Source organism: Psittacula echo (assembly GCF_963264785.1).
Source record: "Psittacula echo genome assembly, chromosome: 21".
NCBI lineage: Eukaryota > Metazoa > Chordata > Aves > Psittaciformes > Psittacidae > Psittacula > Psittacula echo.
This window is the reverse complement of record NC_137757.1, coordinates 6,427,068-6,438,667: the sequence shown is the minus strand read 5'-3', so window position 1 is coordinate 6,438,667 and position 11,600 is coordinate 6,427,068. Positions and strand designations below refer to the sequence as shown.

Below are 11,600 nucleotides of genomic sequence, written 5' to 3'. Positions count from 1 at the left end.
TTCCTTCAGGGAGCAGCTTTCACAGCAGCCAGACATTCCTGGTCCTGCAGTGCCATCGCCCTGCCAGCCTGGCACACCGCTCCCTGCAGCTCCACACCAGCACCCAAAGAACGGGCTCGAGGAAAGCAAAGAGTTGACAGTGGGGTTCTTTTTAATGCAATTGCTTTTAAAATGCAGCCTTAACATGACTTAGAATGGTCAACGATGAGAAATAACAGGTCTTTTTGATCTCTGCAACATGACTGTGCAGTACTTCTGCCTCCAAAACCTGCCCACCGCTGCTGCTCCTGATGTTCTCCGACTGCTCTTCCAGCAACTTGCTGCCCCTTCACAGGACCCAGCACTCAGGACATCCAAACCCTGACACCAAAGAGACTCCTTTGGACAAAATAAGGGACCAGGCAAGCTGTGCAGCGTCCAGATGATCCAATGCTCAAAGAACCTGACCAAACAGCCGCAGCGTTCTCTCTTGCACCTTACACTCAGGCATAAACCTACAAAGGTATTTGAGCTGTCAGCTCCTGTGGCCGTGGTTAAGAGCGATCAACTTCAAGCTCCTCTGTGGATCTGTGCCTTCATGCTACGTAAAGTGCTTTGAGAACAGCACAGCTGACTGCAGTTTCTGGCGGAGGAAGTTGATTTTCCAATACCTAACAGCACTTGGTGTGTGTATCTGACACAACAGCGGGTGCTACAGCCTGTCCTTGCTTGCCAATTCAAGGAACACAGGAAATTCTGTAGTAGCCTAAACATCTGTGAGCATACACCCCAGCACCACCTCCCCACTGCAGTGTTTGTACAGCCTAACAGCAGAACAGGCTCCACTTGCTGATGAATGACCTTCCAAGCCTTTAGCCTGAGTTTTGGTTTTCATCCTCTGGCCTTGCCCCTAGCTGTGAACACTGCTGGCATTTCTGGACTCCTTTTCTCCTTTTAAAAGCTTAACCCTTTGCAATTTAATGGTCATCCCCTTCCAGGAGGGGATCATGAGTCTGCTGGAGGAAGAGAAACTGCAGAAAGGCCACATGAATCTGTCAGCGCTGCACGATGCCACTGCTCTCTGACAAAAGGAGCCTCCCCAACCTGGTGCCAGCACTCAAACACCTCTCCTAAATCACTCCTTTGTATCAAGCTTGTGTTTTACCATTAACTGCAGGAAGCCAGTTAATTCAACAGCAATACTATGCACTTAGACCGAATTTTAAACACCACTTCTTAAGGACAGCATTTAACAGTAAATCAGTGGGCTCCAATTCTGGTCATAAAACACGAATTCAGATTTGAATAGAATGGAGCTTTTGTGGAGTTTGAGCAGTAGTTTTTGCACAACCAAATGTCACACTTAGAAACTGAGTGTAGAAAGAGTCCCCAGGGGAATACGAAAGACATCACCTTATGAAAAAAAGCCTCAGAATGAACCTGTGAAATCAAAAGCCACCAGACAATCGTCTTCTACAGGAAATGGAAGGAGCAGTAGAAGAATATAACAACATCTTAAACAGTCAGTGAGTCAGTCTGAATGTACAGGGGCACTAGATCCCTACAGATCTGCGATGAAAGCTAATGGCCAAAACCAGCTGGTCCCCTCCAGTCCCACAGGGAGCCTGGGCTGTCATTCACTCTTCACCAGCTGGAAGATTGTCTTCGATCCGCCTGATGAATTTCATCCTTATCTCTGTGACGCTGTCACCCTTCAGCGTGTCCTGGACAAACTTGACATCCACGGCCATCTGAACCTAGGTGATGGGAGAGGAAAAAGAGCTGTTAACCCCCTTACAACACCACCTGATCATGAAGCACCAGCTAAGGACTGTGAGGACAAGACATGCAACACAGCTCTAAGATCACACTCTCCTCGTACATGGTGGCCTACACAGTGGACAGCAGGCGCCTTTCCTCAGGAACATACCTCCTACAAAATTCAAGGAGATACTAGTGCTTGGACTTTGGCTGTGAGATGAAGGGGCTCTGGACTAAGAGCTGCCATATGCAACAGCAGCTGAGCTCTCCTGTGGCTCTGCTCTTCTCCTGGGAATCAGTTTCAAGTCCAAAGCAAACATGGGAGTCATGAACACAGACTAGATATCAAAGTACCTGCTGGTACCTCACTTATCCGTCTATCTCACTGGAAGAGACACCTTAGCTCACCATTTCCAGGGCACCTCGCAGCACTCCACACAGCAAGTTGGAATAGATGAGCGATGAGTGGTTGTCAGGGAGCTCAACAAAGTCCACCAAGGGGTTGTTTTCCAAGATGAGGGAGAACTCATCGCCTCCAGGACTCCAGTTGGTGATGCTCGGAGTGATGCCCAGGTACATTTTAAATGCTATCTGTTATGTAAGAGTATGAACAAGAACACGTCCCATGAAGCAACAGCACAGCTTTGACCTTCGTAAAATTACTAAAGAGTTTTGAAAACACCATGTCCCAGTTCCTACCAGTCAGCACCAGTCTGGGATCTAATTCTCTTCTCTTTCCTCCCTAGAATCTCAGTCAAACTCTCAGCAAAGTTCTGGGAATAGCAAATACTCTATCCTCACATGCAAAACCAGGACCAAACCTGACAAAGCCACGCTTTGACAATTACCTTTGCAATCACATCCGCAGTTTCACGGAAATCATGGCATCTTCCAACATTGGACCTGGCCAGGAAGTCTTCTATAAGTCGAACACCTATGTTGTAACCCCTGTGAATGCACCAAAGAACAGGTAGAGTGGGCAGAGCACAGCTTTAGAAAGACAACCGTTTATAAAAGAAGACAGTGGAGGAAAGAAGTTCCATCTGAGAAATATCAGCATTAAATAACGTTTGATCTGCCAGGTTTTTACTCACTTTACGGCACGTAAAGACCTTCCTGCTGTGATCCTGAGCTCTATAAGGCTCTGCTGCAGCAGATTCACTTACATTTTGTCAAGCTGCTTGTTGACATCCTCGTCGTTCTCGTAGTCCTTGCACAGCTGGGTGACCAGGGCACCGTACGTCAGCGTGAAGAGCTCCGAGTTCTAGACAGAGGCAAAAGGCATTTAGCACAAGTCAAAGGGGAAACTGACTGAGCACTGCTGCATCTGTGTCCGGCACCGCTTCTGTTGGCCTGGAGAGGGGGAACAGGAACCTGCTGTCTCAAAGGAATTTGCTGCTTAATAAGGAGAGATCCCGGTTTGCATTTTGGCAAGGTGACTTCAGTCTCCTTGGAGAGAGAAATCCTCTTTGAGTGGCAACGATTGGGTGCTTTCTTTCCCTCCCTCTCTCCATGCACACAGCATTTCCCATTAAAGTGTCCTGAATCTGACCTGCGGAGGCAAACCAGGAGCTGCTCACACTCTGGCCACTCTTAGATGCCCATTAGCACCAATGTGCTTCAAGGAGGGAGCCCACAGACAACTGGAGTGACACCTCCAGGTCATTCGGTGCTCCCAGACGGCTTAACCTGCACTGGAACTGGCTCCAACTGCTGCCTGTGTTCATACACGTGCTGCAAACGGGCAACATTTGTTAGGCTCCAATTTTGGTCCTTGAACAGGACAAAAAATGTTCATCCATTCATGGAATTACTGCATTCTGCTACCAAGAAAAGAGCCAAGACTCATCTGGTCCCCAGGAACTCCTCTAGGCACATAATTTGTTTTATACACTAAAATCAGCTCCTCAGACCCAGAAGAGGAGCAGCAAGGATGGTGTTGGATCAGCTCAGCAGATTCATGTTGTACATCTGCTCTCTGTGCCTGGCTAGGATCAGTTACTTGAGTTTTCTTTGCACAGTGGTCAGAACACACGGAGGGAAGAGGTCTCCTCTCCCAGCTGCCACCTTCACCCATCCTCAGCCTGCAGCAACTCTGTCCAAGCGCGTTTTCTTGGGAGCCATTAAGCCAGAGCAGTGACTAACAAAGTCGTTGAAAGCTGCAAAACAAAGAGCTACAACAGGCTTTAGCTTCTCACAGAACAAAGGAACCATCATATTTCATTTCTGCTTTCAGTTTTAGCATGCAGAACCATTAGTCTAATCTCAGATTAAAAGCCTATCACCTACCATGAGATGCATAGATGCAGAAGGTGAAATGAATGGCAAATACCAATACTACAGAATGAAAGCAGCAGGCAGGCAGAAAGGAAGGGAAAAGAGACAACAGAGTTAAGTGACAACACTGATCACACTTCATTCTGACCAAGTTTACAAAGCCAAGACAAACAGAAGGAAGAATCACTCCCAAACATTCAACAAGTAGAAATTAGGTTAGAAGACACCGGGGAATTCCACCTTGTCATTGTAATTCATGAGGGCAACAGCAATTAGTGACCAAAAGGCTCTGAGCATCTGAAAAGCACTAGTTGTGCTCCCTGCTTCTTTTGCCGCATTCTAGAGCTAAAGAATAGATTCTTTAGGGTTTTTTTTACTTACAATCCTGCTTTTGCCCTGGAAAGGAAAAGGTTGTGAAGCTCCCATCGCTTAGGAGGGCCTGACAAGGCGGAAATCTCCTTGAGCTCAACTGGCAGAGTCAGACGTTTGGCAGAGAATTTAACAAACATGCAGAAAAGGTTATGCTGGTTTTAAGGATTTCAGTCACTTTTAGTAACCACGGGGCTTGGCAGCTGGAGAGAGAAGGGGTGAATGCACAAAGGAAATCCAGCTGTTACCAGTCCAAGATGTTGGCATTTACTGGATAAAGCCACAAAGCCTTCACCTACTGTTATCAGCCCCGCAGCGACCCAGTGTTGGCCACAGCAACACTGCTATTGGGGTAACTTCAAACCCCAATATAATATGGGTTGTTATAACTGGGTTATAACAAGGCAAACTTCTCACTTCGTATTTGCAACCGAACTCTTTATTTTCAGTGCATCTAATGGAATTCAAGTGCCTGATACGTGCCCCGTTCTTTATATTATGTCATATTTCAGATTAGTGTAGAGGCTCAACACTACGTAACCGTTCTGTGGCTACAGAAAATGTCAGATTGATAAAACACCGATTCCTTCAATAAAAATCACTGTATCGAAGGAGCTGAACCCCTAGAAGGGGACCCCCGTGTGGTGCTGAGCAGGCTGCCTGACTTCTGCTGAGCCCCCAGCACGGCCGAAGAGGGGCAAACCCAGATGTTATTGTTTATTCCTTGCTTTCAACCATCGATATTGCACCAAAAATGACCGAATTCGGTCTGCTCTGACCCGGAATGAGGCCCGCCGAGCCCTCCCCGCCAACCGAGCGGGCAGCGCGGCCCAGCGGCAGCGAGCGGGCAGAGCCGGGCGCTACCGCAGGCCTGGGCCTGGCAGCCGGGCCGGGCCTCCGCCCCCTCCGGGGTCCCCCACACCCCGCTCTGCCCCGAGCCCGCCAGGCCCCTCCGGTTATCACCGGGGTCCCACCGGGGCCCACCCGGCCCCTCCGGTTACCATTTTCTTGCTCTCGGTGCCGCGGCCGGCCTGGCGCGACATCCTGCCCCGTCCGCAGCCCGGCCCAGCGCCGCCGCCTGCCGCTGCGCGCCGCGGGGCCCGCCGGAGCTCGTAGTTCCGCCGCCGAACTACAACCCCCAGAGTGCACCGCGACCTCGCGTGACCGCCGGCAGCCTGCAAATCCCGGCGCGCAGGGAGGGTCACCTGACTACGCGCTGGGGCGGGCGCGCGCCGCCAGGGGGCGACTCCCCACCCCGCTTCGGTCCCTCTGCCCTCGGGACCGGGACCCTCCGGTTGTTCCGGCCGGGGCCGCTCCCCCCGGGCCTCGCTTCCCCGGGTGCCTGCCGCGGGTGGTGGCTGCGGTGGCTGCTGTGTTCGGTTCCGGGCCGGCGGCTGCCGGGGTGCCCTGGGCCCTATGGCGGCGCTCCGAGGGGTTTCCGCTGGATGAGTCGCCTCTCGCAGAAGGGGCCTGGCCGTGGGGAAGCTTCTCCGGGTCCTGCCTCTGCTCGTCCCACCCTGGCCCCGGTGTCAGGCACAAACCGGGGTCCCCCGGGGCGGGTGGAGCGGGCCCTGGGCCTGGCCCCTGCCCTCAGGGCGCGCTGCGGTGACTGCTGGGACAACCGAGCTCCTCCTGAGCCTCGCAGCCGCCTGAGCACTGGCCTCTGCTCGCAGGCACTCTCTGCCTGGCACTTAGGTACTTCTTTGGGTACGTCTCCAGTGCAGGCACTGTCACTGCCGTGTGCCCCAGGGTGGCTCCGGGTGATGCAGGCTCCGCTCCCGGCGCAGAGGAAGCCAGACCCTGCTCAGGAATCCAGCAGCTGGGAGATCCCTCCCCGTCACCACGGAGCAGCGGTGCCGGGAGTGCAGGGGCCGGCTGGACACAGCCGACCTGCTGGCATTGCCTTACATGGCTGCATCCCTGGAACGGCGCAGCCTGCGCTCGCTGGGCTGCGAGCCCCTCGGCCTGATACCAGCCTGACCCAGGCTGGGGAGCTGCCAGCATCGCCTCTGTCCCTGGCAGGAGTGGGACACGGTGCCAGCAAGACGATGAAGTCTCTGTGCTTCCCCATCTCCCAGCCCTAAAGCACAGGGAGCATCCTGGAAGTGCTGCTCTGCTCCTGGTCCCACCACGGTGCTGGCGGGCAGAGGGACGTTTTGTGCCCTTCTCTCGCCTGCTGTGCACCTCCCAGCTGGGGAGCTACAGCCAGGGGATGGTGAAACACAGTGCCCAATGCCACGGATGTGATGCTGGAGGTGGGCACGAGCCTTTTGAGCTGAGTGGCCACCAAACCCACATGGAGACACAGGGCTGCCCAGTGCCAAGCCAAACCCTGCTGTGTGGTGAGAAAGGAGCCCACTCCTCTGATTGAGGTATCAGGGTTTTATCGAGGGACAAAGCCGATAAAGCAAAAGCAACAGTGCTGGGCGAGTGACCATAGCCGGAGGCACGCCAGTTAATACTCTAATGCAAGTTTATATACTTTCATCACTGCGTCAGCCACATACATATTCATGATGCTCGTGACGTAGTTTACATATTCATAGAACTAATTTACATTTCCCTTCCCTTATCCTGCCTTTTTAGAGCATGCGCCCTTTCTCTTAGGGGTCTCTGGGGGTGGCTGCTGGGATGAAGTCAGAACTCTTCCTCGAGGAGACCTCTTGACATGTGGGTTCTGGGCGAGTTCCAGCGGTGGTTTTCTCACTTTGTTCGTTAAATGTCACCCCATCAAATGGACGATCGTTGTTCCTGTTATTGCAAGCTCATCACACAATTACGCCTGCATAGCAACATCTACAACTGCGAAAGCCAATATTCTCCTATATATCTATCACAGTGGGAACAGCCATGCGGGAAAGCCACAGAGCAAACATTGCCATGTGCTGTTCCCGGTGATGCCGTGCTGGCCCTTGCTGGCTGGGACATGTGCCAGGCCCAGCCACATCCCTGCTGGCGTGCTCGTGCCGGAGCCACCACCCAGCCCTGTGCTGTGACCCCAGGCTGCCAGTATGGGACTTGGTGGCATGGTCAGGAGGACCAGAAGCTTTGGCCTTCAGGCACCAAGAGTGTGACCACGGCCACTGTGGCTGCTGGAGGTGCCATGTCCCTGGTCACCGTGTGGGTCCTTGGCAGTGCCCCACCGTGGTGAGGTTACCGGGCTCTGTGGGTCCTGCACCAGCATCACAGGCTGTGGCTGTGTTAAAGCACGGTGTGCTGATGAATCCCCTTCCCATCATTGCTCCGGATCTGGGACTGGAGCAGCTGTGGGACAACTGCTCCGCAGCCCCGCTGACCCCGGGAGCCGGTTTGGCCGCACCGGGCAGCTCTCCCGTTTCCCACCCACAGACGTGCCCGCGCCGGAAGGTGCTCGGGGGAGCGTGGGCACCAAACACCTCGACCTGGCTGCTCGGTGCCCCGTGCCCGGTGCCGCCGGCCGGGACTCCCGTTCGTTCGGGGGGAAGCGGCCGGAACCGAGCAGCTCCCCGGGACCCCCCGTCCCGTCCCGCCGCGCTCCGCCCCATCCGGTGGGCACAGGACCGAGGTGCAGCTCGCCCCGCTCCGCCCCGGCGCGCCCATCGCCCGTGGGCTCGGCCGGGCTGATCCGGGGATCCGAGCCGGGCCATGCCGCGCCGAGCCGCTTCCCCGGTGTCCGCCCGGCGCAGCGCAGCGCAGGCCCCGGCAGCGGCTGTACCGGGGCTGGCGGGGCTCCGGGCCGCCGCCGCGCTGCTGTGCGCGGTGCTGTGCGCCCGGCCGGGCCGAGCGGAGCCTTTCCCATTCCCCTTTCCCTTCCAGGACCCGGCGCTGCCCTGGCACCGCCGCCTCGATGACCTCTTGGGCCGGCTGAGCCCCAGCGAGCTGGTGCTGCAGGTAGCGAGGGGGGGTGCGCTGGGGAACGGCCCCGCGCCCCCCATCCCGAGGCTGGGCATCGCGCCCTACAACTGGAACACGGAATGTCTGCGCGGCGATGGGGAGGCACCCGGCTGGGCCACGGCCTTCCCCCAGGCACTGGGGCTCGCTGCTGCCTTCAGGTGCCGGCATCGGGGCACCGGGACCCCCTTGGGATGGGGCACCCTGGGATCCACCCCGGAGCACGGCCCCGTGAGATGCCCCGCGCTCTCCCCGCAGCCCGGAGCTCATCTACCGGGTGGCCAACGCCACCGCCACCGAGGTGAGAGCCAAGCACAACGCCTTCACCGCCGCCGGCCGCTATGGGGACCACACAGGGCTCAGCTGCTTCAGCCCCGTCCTGAACATCATGAGGCACCCGCTGTGGGGCAGGAACCAGGTGCCAGCACAGCGGGGGGGGGGGACCGCAGGGCTCAGGCCACCCTGGACCATGTCTGTCCAGCCAGAGGGTGACAGCAGCTCCCCAGGGTGCTGGTGGCGGGATGTGGGGCTGGGGGTGCTGCCCATGACCTGCCTGCACCTCAACCAGGAGACCTATGGGGAGGACCCGTTCCTGAGCGGGGAGCTGGCCCGCAGCTTCGTGCAGGGGCTGCAGGGCCCGCACCCCCGCTACATCAAGGCCAGCGCTGGCTGCAAGCACTTCAGCGTGCACGGGGGCCCCGAGAACATCCCCGTGTCCAGGCTCAGCTTCGATGCCAAGGTGAGGGCAGTGGAGCCGGGGGATGGTGAGCGGCTCCCCCCGGCACTGACCCCTCTCCACCGCGGTGCTTGCAGGTGCTGGAGCGGGACTTGCGCACCACCTTCCTGCCCCAGTTCCAGGCGTGTGTGCGTGCTGGCTCCTACAGCTTCATGTGCAGCTACAACAGGTACCGAGCATGGTGGGGGCCGCAGAGCCCAAGGGGTGGTGATGCCTGGCTGTCCATGCTGCCGCATCCCCTCTCCAACAGGATCAACGGCGTTCCTGCCTGCGCCAACAAGAAGCTGCTGACGGACATCCTGCGCGGCGAGTGGGGGTTCGAGGGCTATGTGGTGAGCGACGAGGGGGCCCTGGAGCTCATCATGCTGGGGCACCACTACACACGCACCTTCCTGGAGACGGCGGTCGGTGAGCTCACGGGAAGGGGGGGGCCCTGGGCACCGTGCAGCTGTGATGGGTGATTGCCCTTCTCACCGGCACGGCAGCATCAATGAACGCTGGCTGCAACCTGGAGCTGTCCTATGGCGTGAGGAACAACGTCTTCATGCGCATCCCCCAGGCTCTGGCCACGGGGAACATCACGCTGCAGGTGAGCTGGGGGGAGCGGAGCTGGGAACACAGGAGCCAGGGCTGTCCCCGCCGAGCACAACCACGGTTTTGGTGTTGGGGTCTTCACAGATGCTGCGTGACCGGGTCCGGCCCCTCTTCTACACCCGGATGCGGCTGGGGGAGTTCGACCCCCCGGCCATGAACCCCTACAGCGCCCTGAACCTGAGCGTCGTGCAGAGCCCTGAGCACCGAAACCTCTCCCTGGAAGCTGCCGTCAAGAGCTTTGTGCTGCTGAAGAACTCACGGGGGACGCTGCCCCTCCGGGCCCAGGACCTGCCTGGCAAGCGCCTTGCGGTGAGCACCGAGCACTGAGGCGGGCAGGGGGATGTGGTGACCGTGGGGGTCTGGCTCCATCCCCCAGGCACGCAGACAGGGAGAGCTGCACAGGCTGCAGCTCCCACCCTCACCCCTCTGCCTCCGCAGGTCGTGGGTCCCTTTGCTGACAACCCCCGGGTGCTGTTTGGGGACTACGCGCCGGTGCCGGAGCCGCAGTACATCTACACCCCGCGGTGAGAGCGCGGTGCTGCCATGCACCCTGCAGCCCTGGGCACTGCTGCCGGAGCCGCTCGGACGGGGCAAGGGGGGTGTCTGCGCGGTGCCACCTTCCTGTGCTCTTCCCTGGCACAGGAGGGGGCTGGAGACGCTGCCGGTTAACGTCAGCTTTGCAGCGGGCTGCCGCGAGCCACGGTGCCAGCGCTACTCACGGGCAGAGCTGGTGGGTGCCGTGGGGGCTGCCGACGTGGTGGTGGTCTGCCTGGGGACAGGTAGGAGCGAGCCCCCCCGAGGCAGTGCCCCTCTGCCCTGCCCATCCGCACTGCCCCGGCTGGGTTTAAGGGGCTGTCCCTTGGCTGTCCCCACACAGGGACGGATGTGGAGACGGAGGCAAGGGACCGGAGTGACCTGTCCCTGCCGGGCCACCAGCTGGAGCTGCTGCAGGACGCAGTGCAGGCGGGTAGGGGCTCAATGCGGGCCTGCTTGGTGAATAGGGACTGGTGGGCGGTGATGGGCTGTGGTGCAGGGACCCCATCCCCGGGGCACCCCAGATCCCTCCAAGCAGCACCCATGTGGGGCTCTTGGTGACACCCATCTCCCTGCAGCCGCCGGGCGCCCTCTGATCCTGCTGCTGTTCAACGCGGGGCCCCTGGACGTGAGCTGGGCGCAGGCACACGAGGCTGTGGGGGCCATCCTGGCGTGCTTCTTCCCTGCCCAGGCCGCCGGCCTCGCCATCGCCAGGGTGCTGCTGGGGGAGGCCGGGGCCAGCCCCGCTGCCAGGCTGCCGGCCACATGGCCCGCAGGCATGCACCAGGTAAGGCCAGGGCAGCACCCATAGCCCTTCCCTATCGCAGTGGCTGGGGGACCATGGGATGTAGGGCTGATGCTTGACCGTGTCCTGCTCCACCATCCCTACGTCCCGCAGGTGCCACCGATGGAGAACTACACCATGGAGGGACGGACATACCGGTACTATGGGCAGGAGCCCCCTCTTTACCCCTTTGGTTATGGGTTGTCCTACACCACCTTCCGCTACCGGGACCTGGTGCTGATCCCCCCAGTGCTGCCCATCTGTGCCAACCTCTCCGTGTCTGTGGTGCTGGAGAACACGGGGCAGTGGGATGGCGAGGAGGTGAGCACGGCCGCTCCACGTGGATGTGGCTGTAGGGGGTACGGATGCAGGCAGTCCCGTTGGTGCTGACTCCATCGCTCCGGTTAGGTGGTGCAGCTGTACCTGCGGTGGGAGCAGCCGTCCGTGCCCGTGCCGCGCTGGCAGCTGGTGGCTTTCCAGCGCGTGGCCGTGCCGGCCGGCCGGGACATGAAGCTGTTGCTGCGGGTGCCGGTGGAGCAGCGCGCTGTCTGGGCACAGGGCTGGCGCCTCGAGCCCAGCTCCTTCACCCTCTTCGCTGGTGGGCAGCAGCCGGAGCAGCAGCTGCGGGTGCCCTCAGAGGTGCTGAGCGCGCAGTTCACTGTCACCGGTGCTGCCCGGCCCCTGCGTGAGTGCTAG

General features: G+C 58.6%; 2 protein-coding genes across 5 annotated transcripts; one reads left to right on the top strand and one right to left on the bottom strand.

The window, feature by feature from the left end:
• Positions 1–1,450: 1,450 nt before the first annotated feature.
• On the bottom strand, positions 1,451–5,514 carry TRAPPC3 (trafficking protein particle complex subunit 3). 4 transcript variants are annotated; one of them, XM_080632520.1, is made up of 5 exons: positions 5,388–5,514; positions 2,907–3,004; positions 2,589–2,688; positions 2,149–2,331; positions 1,451–1,736 (listed from the first exon to the last, which is right to left on the bottom strand). In XM_080632520.1, the coding sequence occupies exons 1-5, from the start codon at positions 5,427–5,429 to the stop codon at positions 1,617–1,619; spliced, it is 543 nt and encodes a 180-aa protein (XP_080488646.1). In that variant the 5' UTR covers positions 5,430–5,514; the 3' UTR covers positions 1,451–1,616. The 4 variants fall into 4 exon arrangements, with proteins under 4 accessions (XP_080488646.1, XP_080488649.1, XP_080488647.1 ...); XM_080632523.1 differs by having other exon boundaries at positions 2,907–3,899; positions 5,388–5,494; XM_080632521.1 differs by having other exon boundaries at positions 2,907–3,914; positions 5,388–5,446.
• Positions 5,515–8,010: 2,496 nt separating this feature from the next.
• On the top strand, positions 8,011–11,600 carry LOC308228867 (uncharacterized protein; the record flags this gene model as incomplete). The annotated part of the gene is made up of 13 exons (XM_080632474.1): positions 8,011–8,417; positions 8,515–8,674; positions 8,825–8,995; positions 9,070–9,161; positions 9,243–9,400; positions 9,478–9,581; positions 9,671–9,895; positions 10,025–10,110; positions 10,229–10,365; positions 10,464–10,553; positions 10,699–10,907; positions 11,019–11,225; positions 11,313–11,600. 13 exons carry the CDS (start codon positions 8,011–8,013, stop codon positions 11,598–11,600), a joined length of 2,334 nt encoding a protein of 777 aa, XP_080488600.1.